Source organism: Bicyclus anynana, chromosome 4, assembly GCF_947172395.1.
Source record: "Bicyclus anynana chromosome 4, ilBicAnyn1.1, whole genome shotgun sequence".
NCBI lineage: Eukaryota > Metazoa > Arthropoda > Insecta > Lepidoptera > Nymphalidae > Bicyclus > Bicyclus anynana.
This window is the reverse complement of record NC_069086.1, coordinates 9420300-9436540: the sequence shown is the minus strand read 5'-3', so window position 1 is coordinate 9436540 and position 16241 is coordinate 9420300. Positions and strand designations below refer to the sequence as shown.

The following is a 16241-nucleotide window of genomic DNA, read 5'->3' as shown; positions in this document are numbered from 1 at the left end:
AATACAAAAACGCAAATTATAAAGTAGCTTTATTTCATTTGTACAAATTTACATTTAATCTTAATGTAAATAAGTTTTAAGTAACTTTACTAACTAAGTCTTATTTAATAAAAAAACAATAAGTATCCATAAAGAGCTAGGTAATTTGAACATTCAGTTCTAAAATGAACTCTATATAATATAATACATATTAATAAATATATTACACTTTCTACCTACTCGTATTTTATCCGAAAAAAAAACGCGAAAGTGAAAATTCCACAAAAAATCTTTTAATCAGCAGCATATTATAACAATGTTGTACCGTGAAAAGATTAATTTATTAAATATAAGTATACTGAAATAGATATATGTATCACTAGTGGATTCCATTATTTTTAGAAAAAAAAATAACACTATAAATAGTAGATAGAGAGTTCAATACAAAACGTTTGAGACTTTCCAAAGATCGGCTTGCTACAGACACGCAATAATGAGGTTTCACGCACAAATTATATCCGTAAATCTGCGGAATAACAGTGGCACGTAATATTATACATGTTTTATTTATTTATAAATAGATACAACACTGCCTTTAAATTAATAACTGGAAAGAATTCAAACTACACAGTGCACGATCTGAGCTAATACTCAGTGTATTACACCCAACACACATTGACACTACCATCGTTACCTGAATAAATCAACCGTATTACCAAATAATTAAGATTCAGTTTACCAATGCAAGTTCATCACATAGTTTTGTGTAGGTTATAAACTCAATTCATAACCTTACTGTAAGTATAACATAAATCCGATCAGTTACTATCTGTCTGTGAAACACTTTCTACACTTTGTATACTGTATTATGCTGCCATAAATTTTTAGATGACAGAGAGCATGCCACACACACTTGTTGTTTGTTTACACGATTTGTTGCGACTTTTCTCTTCATTATGTAATGGTGCATCCTTTTTAAAAATGAAGCAGCACCAGGGCTTGAATATAACTAAAAGACCTCCAATATAGCAGAATTATGTATTTATATACATTATCATATTATGTCTGTGATTGGTTTCTAAAAAAACAGATTTTAATGTGTTTCTGTTGTGCCAATGTTCCTTTAATTTACACTAAGGGAAAACAACAAACACGTTTCTACTGTCACCTTACACTACATCGAAAGCTAAGCCTTTCTGAAACAGAACAACTATACCATAAGTGTTGCCGTCAATGTCGTATCTAAATATAAATGTATGTACGATGCCATGAGGCGTATGAGTGGTCAGTCGTGTATCCCGTAGTGCGCCAAGGTCTGCAGGTAGTGGCAGTGGCCCGAGGGCGCGCGCGGCCCCTACGGCGGCGGGCGCGCGCGCTAGGGCGGCGGCGGCGCGGGCGGCTGCGGCGCGTCGGGCGGCAGCGAGAAGTTGATGAGTAAGTCGCGCACCGCCGGCCACAGGATGCACTCGCCGTGCGACTGGTTGAACTCCGCGAACCTGACCGGTTATACCATGAACGAGTTATTTTAAAAATGTTACGCGTACCCTACAATGAATTATGGAACACCTCACCTCACTCACAAGAAAACTCTTAAGCTCGATTTGGGGTAATTTTAGCGCATTTACCATTTAGCTACCTGTGGCGTCCATTAGTTTAAAGCATTTCGAGATTTTTCATAAAGAGATATAATCAGCTCCCAAAGGAGTTGGAAAGGGGCTGAAGAACAACATCGGAGAGAGTTTTTAGCTTCGAAAGGGGCTGGAAGAACATGATTGGGAAGAATCTTCAGCTCCGTAAGGGGCTGGAATAAAAACATCAGGGAGAGTCTTCAGCTCCGAAATGGGCTAGAAGAATAACACCGGGGCAGAAAGTACTCAGCTCCGTAAGGTGCTGGAAGTACAACACCGGGGCAGAAAATCCTCAGCTCCGAAAGGGGCTAAAAGAAAAACACCGGGGTAGAAAGTCCTCAGGAAAGGGGGCCGGGAAAAACAACATCGGAGAGAGTCTTCAGCTCCGAAAGGGGCTGGAAGAACAACACCGGGGAGTCTTCAGCTCTTAAAGTTGCTGGAAGAACAACATCGCAGCAGAAAGTTCTCAGCTCTGTAGGGCGCGGCAAGAACAACACTGAGGCAGAAAGTCCTCAGCTCCAAAAGGGAGAGGAAAAAGATCACCGGAGAGTCTTCAGCTCCGAAATAGGCTGGAAGAACAACACTGGGGAGAGTCTTCAGCTCCGAAAGGGGCTGCAAGAACAACACAAGGGGACAAGTTCTCCCTGCGTCGTACCTGGGTCCTTGCCCAAGTTGCCGGACTAAGAGGTCTTCCCTCGAGGTCCGTACCCCCCACCCAACTCATTCTGGTAGAGATGACGCACACATCTATCTATCTGTGAAAATGACGATGAAGTTGATGAATAGTTCGCCCACCGTTTGAGATGCATGTTGACGGCGAGCAGGTGCGGCTGCTGCACCTCGCGCCGCTCCGCTATCTGCATCGCGTTGGACTGCACGTCGTACACCAGCGGCAGCAGCAGCTGGGTCTCGCCGCGCGTCAGGCATATCTGTTTAAATCACAATTATTATATACCTATATACTTCAATATTTTTTGCTAGTTTAATTTGGCGTGTTTAGACACGCACAGCGTGTTCTCTGTAACAGCTTCGTTGCTTCTTTAGATTTATATAGTAGAAAATATTTGTTGCACAATCCATTTGCTATGATAGCTTTGCGTTATATGTATACAGAAATAAAATGAGCTGGATGCAATAACACCTAGCGGTATATTATAAATACCTATATACGTGACATTGTGAACTGTCGAAAGATCGTCAACCGCTACATACTCCAAATAACCGGAACTTAAGTGGCTCAGATATGAATGGTTAGGTTAGTTTTTTTTTTTTTTATTATTTGTACGTTCTTCTTTACAATCTACCAAATAATAACACGTTAAATTGTAAGCAGTAAGCAGTATGTTGCGGTTCACAATTTTTCGACAACTCACAACCCTTATTTGTGATAATAATCCAACGGTATTTACATTTTACAGTGACATATACGTATTAGTACAGTCTGTTGATACAATCAGTGAAGGCATACTCACAAAGAAGAGTATCTTGTGCTTGGCGAGCAGCACGGCGGGCTGTCCGGCGGGCACGATCTGCGACCCGGCGGGCGGGATGCGCAGCAGCCAGTGCGGCGTCCACAGCGCGGGCGCGACGGGCGCCAGGTCAGCGCGCATGAGCGCCACCAGCGACGGCAGCGCGGCGCCCGGCGCGCCCCACGCGCGCGCCCAGCCCTGCAGCGCCGTCGCGCGGAACGGCGACACCGCCACGCGCTGCTCGAAGAACTTCTCCATCACCTGCCACAACGCCACCACATCACGCAACACAGCATCTCACACATAAATTCTGTAGTGTATATATTTTTATTTTTTAATTTTTTTATTATGAAAAAAATATATATTATTCCATTTATTCCATTTAAAATTCCTTATACAATACAAATAAAACATTATAGAAAGAAACTGAAAATTTCGAAAAATACTTGGGTCACCTTACGATTTTTATGATTTCATTTAATATAAATGGAATTTGCCATGTGTTGTTGTGTGTCTGTTCGTCTAAGATTTCGCTTAGTGACTATTACTACTAGAAAGCTGTAATTTAACATGAGTCGACATGTACGATAAAAATGTCGACAAAGTCGTAACTTTCTTCTCGGATACCTACCCTACATGTAAAGTGAGGATTTTACTCATATTGTGGCTGTGAAAGCATCATTATAAATTTGTTTTGCAATATAAGGGTTTAAATGTTAATATAATCTACGGAACTCTACACTGCGCGTGACCCGTCACGCACTTGGCCAGACTTTTTTTTATAATAATCAAGTACGTACCTGCAGGTCGTCAGCAGACCAGTTGTCCTTGACGTCGGCGAGCGGCGTGACCTGCAGGTGCAGCGACTGCATGTGCTGCGGGTGCAGCGTCACGCGCGCCGCCAGCCCCGCGCCCTCGCAGCGGAACGTCAGCGACGTCGCGTCCGCGCTCACCAGGCTCAGCTGTGCACCACACACTCATAACTACTTCAGTGACGCTGGCATGTGACCAACTAGAATATCTCGACAAGAAATAGACAAATACCGTTCATTTATTGCGTTGGGAAAAAGATGGAACTGGGACTACTCCGCCGCCATTGGACGATGTTTTGTCTATCTTCACTTCGCATATTAGCGCCACAGGGGGTTACCTTTTTTATTTCAGTAAGTGTGCTTTTAGACCACACAACTGAAGTAAAACTTCTTACAAAAATAAAAAACAAAGCACCATCTATGAGCGTCAGGCATAACTGCATCGCAACAGGTCTGAAGTGTACAAAAAGGGATTGTTTCAAAGTTCTCCAAGAACGCCATCTACTTGGTGGTTTAAAATGACAAACACTGTTCACTATGCCTGTAGATGGCAACACGCATCTTTAAAACCTCTCCCAATTACTTTTCATAATACATTCACCAACTTTATAAGAGTAGAGGAGCTGAAGAGAGGATTTTTAGATTTTACTCGATCGCAGCAGATGAACATAAGGAACAGTATACCTTGCACTTGTTTTGTTCGGTAGGGTGATAACGAACCCCGACTGATTCATATCACCAGACCAGAATGAAGGCAACTTAGAAGTTTTAGTATTCTTGGGAATTGAACCCAGGGCCACAGAACTATGAGGATACTAAAGAGGTTAAATTTAATTAAGAGTGAAACACGCACAAACTCCTCCTGATGCACGAAGCGCTGCAGCGCTCGCTTCATGTAGACGCAGGCGAGGAAGCGCTGCAGCGGCGCGAGCGGCGGGCCGGGCGGCGCTCCGGGCGGCGGCTCGGCGGGCGAGCACATCGCCTCCAGCTTGCTGACCGCCAGCGGCGTGCCCACCGCCCCGCTCCAGCCGCGCCCGCCCGAAGTCCCACCGCGCGCCGCCGCAGACGACGAGCTCGCTTGCGGCCCTAGCGAGCAAAAGAACAGAATGAGCTTATGAAAATTGCTTTAGAGCTGCATTAAGATTTAATCTTTTTACATCATCCTCATCATTACAGCCAATTTTAAAGGCTAGATCTCCCTGTTTATAGGAGAGGATATAGAATTTCCATCCACCTCATCTTCCCCAATAGGCTAGACACTTTTTTTATATGTTCTTAAATAGTTCATTATTGTTCTACTAAATCGAATTTTTTTTTTGAGAATTTTTAATTATGTTTTTGACAATACGAGCCAGAACGCCTGTCGGCCATGACGGTCTATATTTCAACTGTTTCATGACGTCACTATAACAAATCCCTTACAAGTGTTTGACAAAAATATTAGCTAACAATTAGTTTGAAGTTTAGTACATCAAGCGTTTGGAAAACTTAAAAAAAAAACGTGATATTCAAATTAAGTTTTATAAGAAATCCTCAACTTTCATTAGTTGATATCGATATGTTTTCCCTCATTCCATGTACTTTACGAAATAATATTGTTTATATTAAATTTTATATAAGTCAACTTTTTGGTAGACTCTAGGTGATAATGTTTAACTCTAACTCATTATCAGATAGTTGTTAATGACAATGCCCGGGACGACTTAACTTGATCTCGTGTATGTAGAACTAACACTCCAGCTCTGGTCTGAGAATTTTTACTAAATATTTTTAAAACAATGAAAAGCTCAGTACTTCATAGCCCGACGCAGTAATCGAACCTCATGGTCCAAAGCCAAACAATAACTGCTACACCAACGAAGAAATCTTTCGCGTACTATTGAACAATTCAGGTTCACGATATGTACACTAAAAAAAACAGCAGGGTCAATGCTAATCGTGCAAACAGCAACTCACCCTTGTAGTCGACGTGGTGTCGCGGCGAGGGGTGGTGGCCGGGCGAGGGGCGAGGCAGCGAGGGCGAGGCGGGCCACGCCGTGAAGGGCGAGGTGGGCGGCGGGTGCGGGGAGGCGGCGGGCGCCAGCGGCGACGGCGCCATGGGCGAGGCGGGGGACGCCGACACGCCCGCGCCGCCGCCCGCACCGCCGCCCGCGCCCGCGCCCGCTCCGCCCGCTGACCCCGGCGGCGATGTCAGGTTGAACGAACCTCCACCCATCTAAGTTTGTTTATTTATTTGTCAGCCAGTGGCGTGCATAAGGTTTTTAACTAAGGTATGCACTATAAGTAAAAATTGGGCAATTCTTTGTATTCTAAGTATTCTGTGGTCCAACATAGGTCTGTATTGAGTCCTTAGGGTAGACAGTGCATTATTGCATCTATGAAGTGCACGCCACTGTTGACAGCGTTACAATATTGAACAGGTAAAGTCCGCCCGCTCAGAGATTGCGTTTCTGACAGGTTGTGAATCCAATGGGCGGTAACTTCGAACAAGTACAAGGTTGTTAAGCTGCCCTGTTTTAAGGTTACGCCAACTGTTTGTCTTTGTAGTGATTCGATAAAATTACGAGGCAATTGCTATTGAATATGTTTGACCCATTCGATCACGATCTATCAGAAACGCAATCTCTGAGCGGCCGGACTCTAACATATTAGAAACAATACAAGACTAAGCAACTTTGGAATACATGAACAAAATGTAAAGAAATCGTCACAATGTAAAACCGAAGTGCCTGAGAAATTGAACATTATAAACATATCAAAATAGCCTCAATATAATCTAAAAAGCCTCAATAGCTCAACGGTAAGAGCGGTTGGACCCCTCACCGAGGGGTGGAAGCTCAATCCTCACCCCGTTGGTCTATAGTCGTACCCACTCCTAGCACAGTCTTTCACGACTAGTTGGAGGGGAATGGGAATGTTGGTCATATATTATAAAAGATATGGCAAATATTCTTTTAAAAAAAAAAATGACCTGATGTGCCGGCGAGGCCGGGTGCGGTGTGACGGGCGCCGAGTGCGGCGTGTGCGGCTGCGGCGGGGTGAGCGGCGCGGGGAAACGGAGACCTCCTGAGAGACACATACCCATGAATTTATAGTGTCGATGCAACACCCCAAGGCGTAAACAAGGTTAGAAAGACCCTTTACGTTCGCTGTTGTACGAGGTCAATTGACCTCGTACGCCTAGCACCGTCAAAAGTTACGAGGTCGATAAACCTCGTACCTCACCACAAAGTTTTAGTATGAGGTCAAAAAACCTCGTACCGCACCAGAGGACAGTACAGAAAATCAGTGCCGCAGCGAACGTGTTAAGATGCGCGTCAAAACTCAAACTTTTAACCTTTGGTACAGTCGTAATAGAGATAGAGAAGCTTTGAATAGGTATTCAAAGCTTGTCTACTACAGAAGATACTGCAACTCTAGCAGATTACTGCTACTTGAGCAGGTTATAGACAAAATGAATTTAACAAATCTTTTTAATTTGTCTGTGAAAACATACAGGTATTGTTATGTTTTCATTATATTCTTGGAAAACGTTAGACTCGCTTGGGCGTCTGATTTATTGCTTTCAATAAAATGTTTTCCTACATTTATTTCCTCAGCTTTTGAAGACCATACATTACCATATTTATCTATACTCCATATTTATCCATATTTAAATGACGAAAACAATACAAAATATACAATACAATATAATAATAACCATATTTATTATTATATTGATAAAAATTAAATTATATTGATAAAAATATATATAGTGCAATTAAAATTTACTTATTAATAAAGCAATTTAAGATTAAGCTTGCTTTTTCTTTTTACATCAACTATCCATTTATATTCGTATCTTACATTTAATTTTAAAGCATTTTCAGGATCAATCGATTAACTGTCGCAGATTAAAGATTTTATAACAGTCACTAGCGCGTCAAAACTGAGGCGAACAAAAGCGGCTAATTGTTTTAATTTCATTGAGTCGCATAAATAACGAAAGTTATTTAAACAAATAATACCTTAACATTGTATATAATGTCGAGTAAATAATATACATATAAATAAATAATGGAATATAACAAAAAAATGTGCATGTGTGTGATCAGCACTTCGCACATCAGCGCGATAACTAATTTCCGATAACTTTTCTATCTATAGCATAAAATATCGTTGCCGCAGATATTATCCAAACGCATCGCATTACCCAACATAATCTTATAGAATAATAACGGATAAGATATCGTCAAACCTGGAGGCATAGGCGACATAGGTGACGGCGGGTTGTCATCTTCCGCCAACAAACGCGCACTGATGTTGTCATCCACGTATCTCGACAGGAATGTCTGAGAGAAACAAAAGAGTGATTAGATGCATCTACAAAGCATAACTACACTTTAACTCGAAGAAGGATAGAACTCAATTCAAATTTTATTTCAATCCCATAACTTAACCTGCAAATATCACGTACCTTGAGTCCTTGCGCTGGTGCGAACTCGTCGACAACGGTGCTGCGGTCGAACTTCGAGTACGAGCCGTCCCGTATAGTCACCATGTTGCCGCCGCGAATACCCACTTCTATTGAATAGGCGCCAGCGTATATTATACGAATCTGTGAAACAAAACCATATAATTTTTAGTCATTTTATAAATATATTTTTGTTATCAGATTTTTCGGAATGCCAAACCTGGATGCACTGCATTTCGCCTCTAGAGTTACAACTTCAGTAGGTAAGCGTTGTTTATTACAATAAAATAGCTGTAATATTGTAATAGAGCTTTTTGTAACAGAGCTCGTGGAAATCTCTATGGAAATTCTACTATCATACTTGTTTTGCGCCGCCAAAAAGCATTGCTGTTTTTTGACTGAAGGGTGAAGGTGGTTAGTGAGGAGTCAGCTAGTGATGATGTATTGCACCTTTCTCCAGGAGTGCGCGAGCAGCGTGAAGGTGGGCGTGGGCATGAGCGTGCGCACGTGGTGCAGGCCCAGCTGCGGCAGCGTGGGCAGCCGGCTCAGCGCCAGCAGCGGCGCGTACGTCTCGCGCAACACCACGCCCAGCGACATCAGCTCCTTGTGCCTGCACAGAGCACAGACAACCTTCTGTTGTTAAACATATTCTTTATCATGTGTAGGAAATAGTAGTCTGAAATGGATATGACGTCGCTCAATTGTGTAGGCTTGTGCCGATGTTAGGTGGCGCGATTTGTTTCCGTAAAGGTAGGAGAGGGGTAGCCAGTGGGAACGACTGGCGAAATAAGGCGCTCGCCGTATAGTTGATAGAGTGTTACGGTGGATGGAACAGGCACGGAGAATCTCTCTTTTATCTCGAGTATCGAATTCTGTTTTGTTTTGGTTAGTTTGATTTGTTAACTAAGGACAACTTAGTTAACAAATCAAACTAACGCGCGGCTTAGGGGAGTCTGTCTGTTGGTACAACTGTAACCAAATACAGCGCGAGTGAGGACTTGGTTGTTTTGTTAATGTTTGTACTTTCAAATTATATTTTTAACACCTCATTTTGTAATATCTTTAAAATTGAGTGTATAATCCAGTTTCTTTTCGAATGTATTGTTTATATACATGTTTTAGTAGACTCAGAAGTGGATTACAAAAATAAGAAAACCTATGTCGAACAAAGGTTATGCGATTTGCATCTGCGTGTATGAGGGCCTAGTAGCCCACTAGGTGGACCGAAGACATCAAGCGGGTTGCAGGGAGCCGCTGGATGCTGGCGGCTCGAGACCTTTGTTTGGAAGTCCATGCAAGAGACCTATGTCCAGCAGTGGACGTCCATCGCTGATAGCTGATAATGATGATGATGGTGATGTATGAGGGTAACGTTACCAGTTGAGATAGTGGTCAAGATGATGGTGCAGCAGATGGTGCGCGTTGGCGGCGGGCTGGTGCGCCGGCGTGGCCACGGTGTAGCGCTGCGTGGCGGCGCTCCACTGCAGCACGGCCGTGGCCCGCGCGCCCGCGCCCCAGCCCAGCACCAGCGAGCGGTACGTGTAAGAGCGGATACACACGCCCTGCCACAGCGACTCGCGCTCTAATACACAACATTAATCCATTATACATATATCCGTCCGCATTCTTCTGAGCCACTTTTTTTTTATTCGTTACAAGTTAGCCGTTGACTACAATCTCACCTAATGGTAAGTGATGATGCAATCTAAGATGGAAGCGGGCTAACTTGTTAGGAGGAGGATGAAAATCCATCCATGTTGTATGGAACAAAACTTCACAGAGCTCTCATAATCCGCGTGAAGCTACCTATTTGAGGATTATTTTCTACCTGAGTTATTTTAAAACTGTGACATGTCCTATATATATATATAGTGTACTAGCGGACGTCCGCGACTTCGTCCGCGTGGAATTCAGTTTTTCACAAATCCCGCGGAAACCATGGATTTTTCTGGAATGAAAAATAGCCGCAGCGTTAAGGAGGAATAAACACGCACTTACACACAAACTTTCGCCTTTAGAATATACCCAAGTGTGATTATCTATGTGTCCTATGGTATTCATTGAAAGACATTGATGTCGAGAGCAATTTTATTCAAAATTAAATACATGTGATACAATATTGTACTTATTTTGGTAAAGATTAATATACAGTTTATAAAAACACTACAAGACTAGATTTTTCCTGCCAGAATGGGCGAAATGAAAAAAATATGGTGGATATGATTTAGATGACAGACAACATTATAAGCCAATATGCACTCACCTTGACTGGGGCGAAGCATGAAATCATACAACAGGGTGTGCAAATGTACAATGGCCGCCCAGTCCGCTAGGAACGCGTCCGCAGTGCGGCCCGCGTCCGTGCCCAGGTCGTATTGCAGGTACACGCAGCGCCGTTCACCTGACGTACACAAATACAAATAACATCCATACAAAACGAAACAAAAAATATGGAAATAACTTCAAGCTTCAATCTAAATTGTAAATGAATAAAAATAGAAGAAGTAAAATGTGCTAAACACAAATTTTAGCACATTTTATGTCTTCTATTTTTAACGGACTTCAAAAAAAGGAGGAGGTTATTATAGTTTAGTATAGGACTGTAGGTAGTTAATTTGAAACAATCGATAAATTACGTCCATTAAAAAGTGGATGCACAATCAGCGACCAAAAACGTCCCTACTCAATGTGTGCCAAACACAACTTCTTGGCACTCAATTCAATTAGCCGCATTTGCCAATTCAACCTTTAACTCAATCCTGAAGGTTATTGGATGAATATTGGACTATATTCAAAGGCCTTTAGGTTTAATTTTCTTTACCAATAATTCTAAAACTGTCATAGCAAAATTGGTAATTTTTTATAAGAGGTCAATGGTCAAATTACGTCACACTAATTTCATGATAATGTGACGTCATGAAACTTAGGATCCGTCCCACCCTGTTGTCATATAATAATCACTGTAAATTTCCTCTCTATAACTTAACACATGACGTAATTTCGCTGATCTGTTTATACGATGGCCACATTAGCGAATCCGTACCTTGTTCTTTGGGATTAGGTGTAGAAACAGGCGAGCCGTGGAACACGATCTCGGCTGTCCACACGCGCGCGTGGTTCTTCGTGGTGAGGCGCACGGTGGCGGCGAGCAGGCGCGCGCGCAGGGCTGCGGCCGCCGCCTCGCTGGCGCCCTCGGGCCGCGGCAGCGCCACTATGCGCATGCCCAGCGCGGAGCCCGACCACTCCGCCTGCACCCCGCCGTGCGTCACCCCGCGCGCCGCCAACTGACGCACACGTCATTTCAAGTTAAGTTACAGTAACCACTTCATTATCCCTGAGTTATACGCATTTGCGTTTATCTGGGATTGCCAAAAGTGATCAAGTAATAAATAGCTGCTGTGGTCTTTGGAAGAAGGCTATCGCTAGGCAAGTTTATTGATGACACTCAGAGGGAAGGACTGCGCGGGCATGACGTCGAGCGCGCGGGGCACCGCTACCACCCCCGCGCGGACCAACGGGAGAGTTACGAACGAATTTGCCAAGCTACAATTTTCTGTTATTTCAGTTTTAATTATTTTGCCCGTTTACACCGCATTGCTATCAAATTAAATCAAAAAAGTTTAAAGTAATAAATATTTACTGATTTCTTTTTATGAAAAAGCAAGCGCTTAGCTGCAATCACGCCTGGTGGTAAGCGATGATGAAGCCTATGGTGGAACGCCCTTGCCTAGAAGATGCCTATTCAATCTTGACTTGAAAATACACATATTGTAAGGAAAGAGGAACTAAACCGCTTAGTACGCGTCCGAAGAATACCGACGACTTCGCGATGTAAATCTCTGCGATGCCTAGCAGTACTGTGGTAAAACGGTGAAGGTGGCACAAGATAAAACAGTTCCTGAGCGCACTCCTCGTAATTTTGTAGAACACTGATAGACAGGCAACATACCGGCGAAGCTCTTTGAAGTTTAGAGTTTGTTATGTTCTCACCTCTTGCGCGAGGTTTACGAAGGGCACCCGCTCGTCGGCGGCGGCCACGACGTGCGCCAGCTCGGGCAGGAAGTATGCCGGCTGGCGCACTCGCACGGCGCGCGTGCTAGCAGCCGACAGTTTACGCTTGCCCGGCTGCATGCCTGCCAGATACACACACTATCATACAACACTGCCACCATTGGCGTATCTAAATTATTTCTTGGCCCCTACATTAAGTCTATTATTAGTATCATTATAGAATACCATATCGGTAGCCCAGATCCTACGGTGGTCATGCCCCCCCCCTCCCCCCCCTCCCCTCATATGTACGCCTATGAATGCCACAGGTCACCAATTGCGTCAACTGTAGCACACGCATCGATCAGTATACACATCGCCGACATAATGATCTGAGCTACCTGACAAATTCATACCTATCTTGCTTTAGCAAGGTACTGTCAATTAAAGTATACAAATATATCTGGATAGGTTTTCACGTAGGATTGTTGGTATGCATATAGTGAGCTAAGCCCTGTGACACACGTAAGCGCAACCAAAATTCTGTTGCATGAGGCTATTACGAATTTTGCGCTACCAATATAATTGTTTTGTTAGCTTTTTTAATTTTGTTATAATCACAATTATTAACCAATTATTTTTGAAAAAAAAAAACATCATATAACAATGAGTTAATTACATTAAATAGTTATCAATGTATTCACCAGGTGTGTCAAGCGGTGTGAAAGGTCCGTGCGTTAGAGTGAACGTGTCGAGCTCTACGAGGGAGTGTAGCTTGAGGAAGGCGCGCGCTGTCGCCGTAGACGCTGCGTTGTTGGACGACAAAGATGCCTATAAAAACATCACAATGTAATTAAAGATAAAAAAGATAAACCCAAATATTTCTCGTTCGAATATCGAAGTACGGTTGAAGTATAAATGAGTTTAACTGCATTTATTTAAATGACGTTTTATGGTTCTGGGATTCCATGCGGAGCAATATTCTACGCCACCAAGCGCGTCAGGAGTTGCGGATAGCAAAACGGCTAAAGATAGGGATTAAAGGCGACTACTCATTAAAGAGTCGCTTATTGGGTAGTTGCAGCTAATTCCACATTCGTGGCTAGGAGACCAATTCGCATTCGTAACTAGAAGCGATTCGCCAAAGGATAGCTTGATTAACTATTAATTCGAACACTTTGTTCAGGGATATGGGCCTTGGCAACTTCTGTAGGCCTAATTTTTATAACACAATGCATAAGTTAAAGCAAAGTGTTAAAAACATTTACATAATCGAGGTCACTACACAGTTGATGAGTTCCTTAATGATATAAGTGCTTTCTTTTCTTTTCTCTTTTCAGCTCTTCATCTTTGGGCTCGATAGATCCAATGATCAGCTTCTACCTTCACACAGGAAGTAAAACTATAAGACATTGTAATATGTAAATTACAATACTGTATATTTTTTTAAAAGAGCAGCTGTTTATTATCTTGTCCGCTCTAGTCAGCATAACCTGCCTCCTGAACCGGTGATAGAGGTTTTACAAATATTCTAATGTGATGATGATGTTTCAACATACAAGTCATACAAGTGCCTGTAAACTAAGCTAAGTTGAAATACATGAATTTTGATTTAGAGAGACTAATATCTTAGCAATCCATGAATTCACCGTGCGGTTGCTGGGTCCATCGCATGGCAGTTTGAAAACTTCGAGCAAAGTCCAGAACTTGTAACCAATGGATGTAGGGTTAAGGAATTCCTTGACAATAGATCAAATATCATAATAAAGTAAACGTAATACATCGTCTTCACACTCGTCGGGCGTACACCGACGCGCGCCCGCGAGGTGGAACGCCAGCGCCACGCTGCACGCGCTGCCGCTGTTGTTGCTCGAGCTGGTAGTGGCCGTCCCGCCCGCCGCTACCTCTTTCATTTCCACTACCTGGAAATAAAATCATGTTTTTAATGTAGGCCTAACATGCGACCAAGGATATATTTCGTGAAGGGAAATAGACAAATGTTAACAATGGAACAATAGAGATGGGACTGGGACATCTCTGTTGCCATTGGTCTATTTCTATTCATGAGATAAGTTGTTGGTTGCATGTATGCAAATATTGCAACCAACAGCAATCTCAAATGAGGTTAAGAACAGAACCCTCATAAAATATAGTGAGCCAACTTTAAAGCATACTTCTCTATAATAAACTTGACTGGCCAGTAATATAAGATTATAAAACAGTAATTATATTATTAATATTAAGGGTATTTGAATGTATGCCATGAAAAGCAGTACCAAAATGATCTATCTTTTTTGAGCAGTATGGTCAATGGTCATGAATAAAATATATTTAATACCTGGGACCAAGGATTTATAATAAAGACACGTATCAAAGACTACCAAGGTCGTTCACTCGCTAACATATTACTTACTAATATATGATCCGTGTGACGATGAAGCGTGACGTACAGTCGGTCCGGCGCCAGCTTGTTCAGTGGATGGTCTGGTCCGTGCAGGAACGGCAAATGTTCACACACACTTGCTGGTAGGTGCTGGAGTGTCTTCTCACAACGACGCGCTACCAGCCAGAACCTTACAACAATGGTTACTTTGTTATTAAAATATTTAAAGTCACGTCATGACGCACAATCTATCTGTCATTACATTGGGATATATTTGACTACACAACACACAACTAAATTGACTAATTTGAGATCCTAATATTGTTTAATTTTCCATAATAATTCCCTACTGACTACCTCAGTGGTTATCCAGTGATTATCCCTTTTGTGAGGTCTTGCGGGTTCAAATTCTGGGTTGGGTTATACAAAACACTGAGTCTGAGTATTCGTTTTTCTAAGAAATGTTCAGTTGAAATTCTTAGACCAAGTCGCAAAATTGGTTGTGTTACACCCTGTGCTTCAGATAGCACGACAAGCCACTGGTACTGGCCGTCATTAACATCTGCAGTGCAGTGTAAATTAATGCATGCACATACAGAGTGTTCAGCCTAAAGCAATTCATGGCCAGTATTGAAGAAGAACATTTTTAATGTTTCAGAACATTTACAACACAGTTAGTGTCTACCCTATTAAAATGCTTCATGCAAGCCACTGAACATCTGACAGTGATTGTTGTTAAGGAATACCGAAAATCACCCTACGCTCGCCAACTTGCATTAAAGCACTTTAGTGGGCCGTTTAAAAGCCTGATAATGATAGGCTGGAGGTACCTGAGCGTAGTCAGGAACTGGCGCACGTGCGCGCGGTTGGCGTGCGTGAGCGCGGCGGCCAGCTCGGGCATGCGCGGCGTGTGCGGGTAGGCGGGCACGCGCGCGCGCAGCCGGCCGCCGTGCGCGCCCACCGACACCAGCAGCTGCTCGGCGCGCAGGCACGGCCACACCACGGAGCACGCCAGCACGCACGGCCAGCCGCCCACGCTGCACTCCACCTGACCACCAAACACACATAGCAATGTACCTACTTACATTTCCGGTACACTTTGTTCCATATAAACTTGACAAAATAACTGACATCGTGGTTTTTTAGTTTTTGCGATGCGATATGTAGAGTCGTACGACCCATATATTCTGCTTCTACCTTCGGGCCCCATCAGGCGAAACTTCTGCGCTTGCCCAAACATTAAGTCCTATTAAGGAGCCTATGGTACTTACACATTCAGAAAAAAAAAATCGAGATATACATAAACAAAACGTTAAACATGAATAAAATAGTTAGTCCCGTTTTTTAGGAAAAGTTTACTTTGCAATAGAAAAAACTAAACTAAAAAGTTGCTTCAAGTAATGAATTACTTGAAGCAATTTTTCTAAAATAATTACCAAGTAAAAAATCTTACTTAGTTAAAAAATTAAGTAGTTTTTTAGCACATAGTATGACTAAACTGAAGGTAGGGATTTTCGTATTTTGTAC

At 42.8% G+C, this 16241-nt stretch overlaps 1 protein-coding gene across 1 annotated transcript; it reads right to left on the bottom strand.

The window, feature by feature from the left end:
• Positions 1-12: 12 nt before the first annotated feature.
• LOC112043265 (mediator of RNA polymerase II transcription subunit 14) lies at positions 13-15762 on the bottom strand (the record flags this gene model as incomplete). Its single annotated transcript, XM_052881170.1, is given in 18 exon segments — positions 13-1475; positions 2403-2536; positions 3080-3337; positions 3877-4038; positions 4742-4974; positions 5845-6103; positions 6860-6954; positions 8126-8219; positions 8345-8485; positions 8792-8951; positions 9719-9923; positions 10605-10742; positions 11385-11625; positions 12332-12474; positions 13036-13162; positions 14113-14253; positions 14745-14904; positions 15545-15762. Coding segments are annotated over 18 exon segments (3030 nt in total), but the record flags the coding sequence as incomplete, so codon positions are not given.
• Positions 15763-16241: the final 479 nt, after the last annotated feature.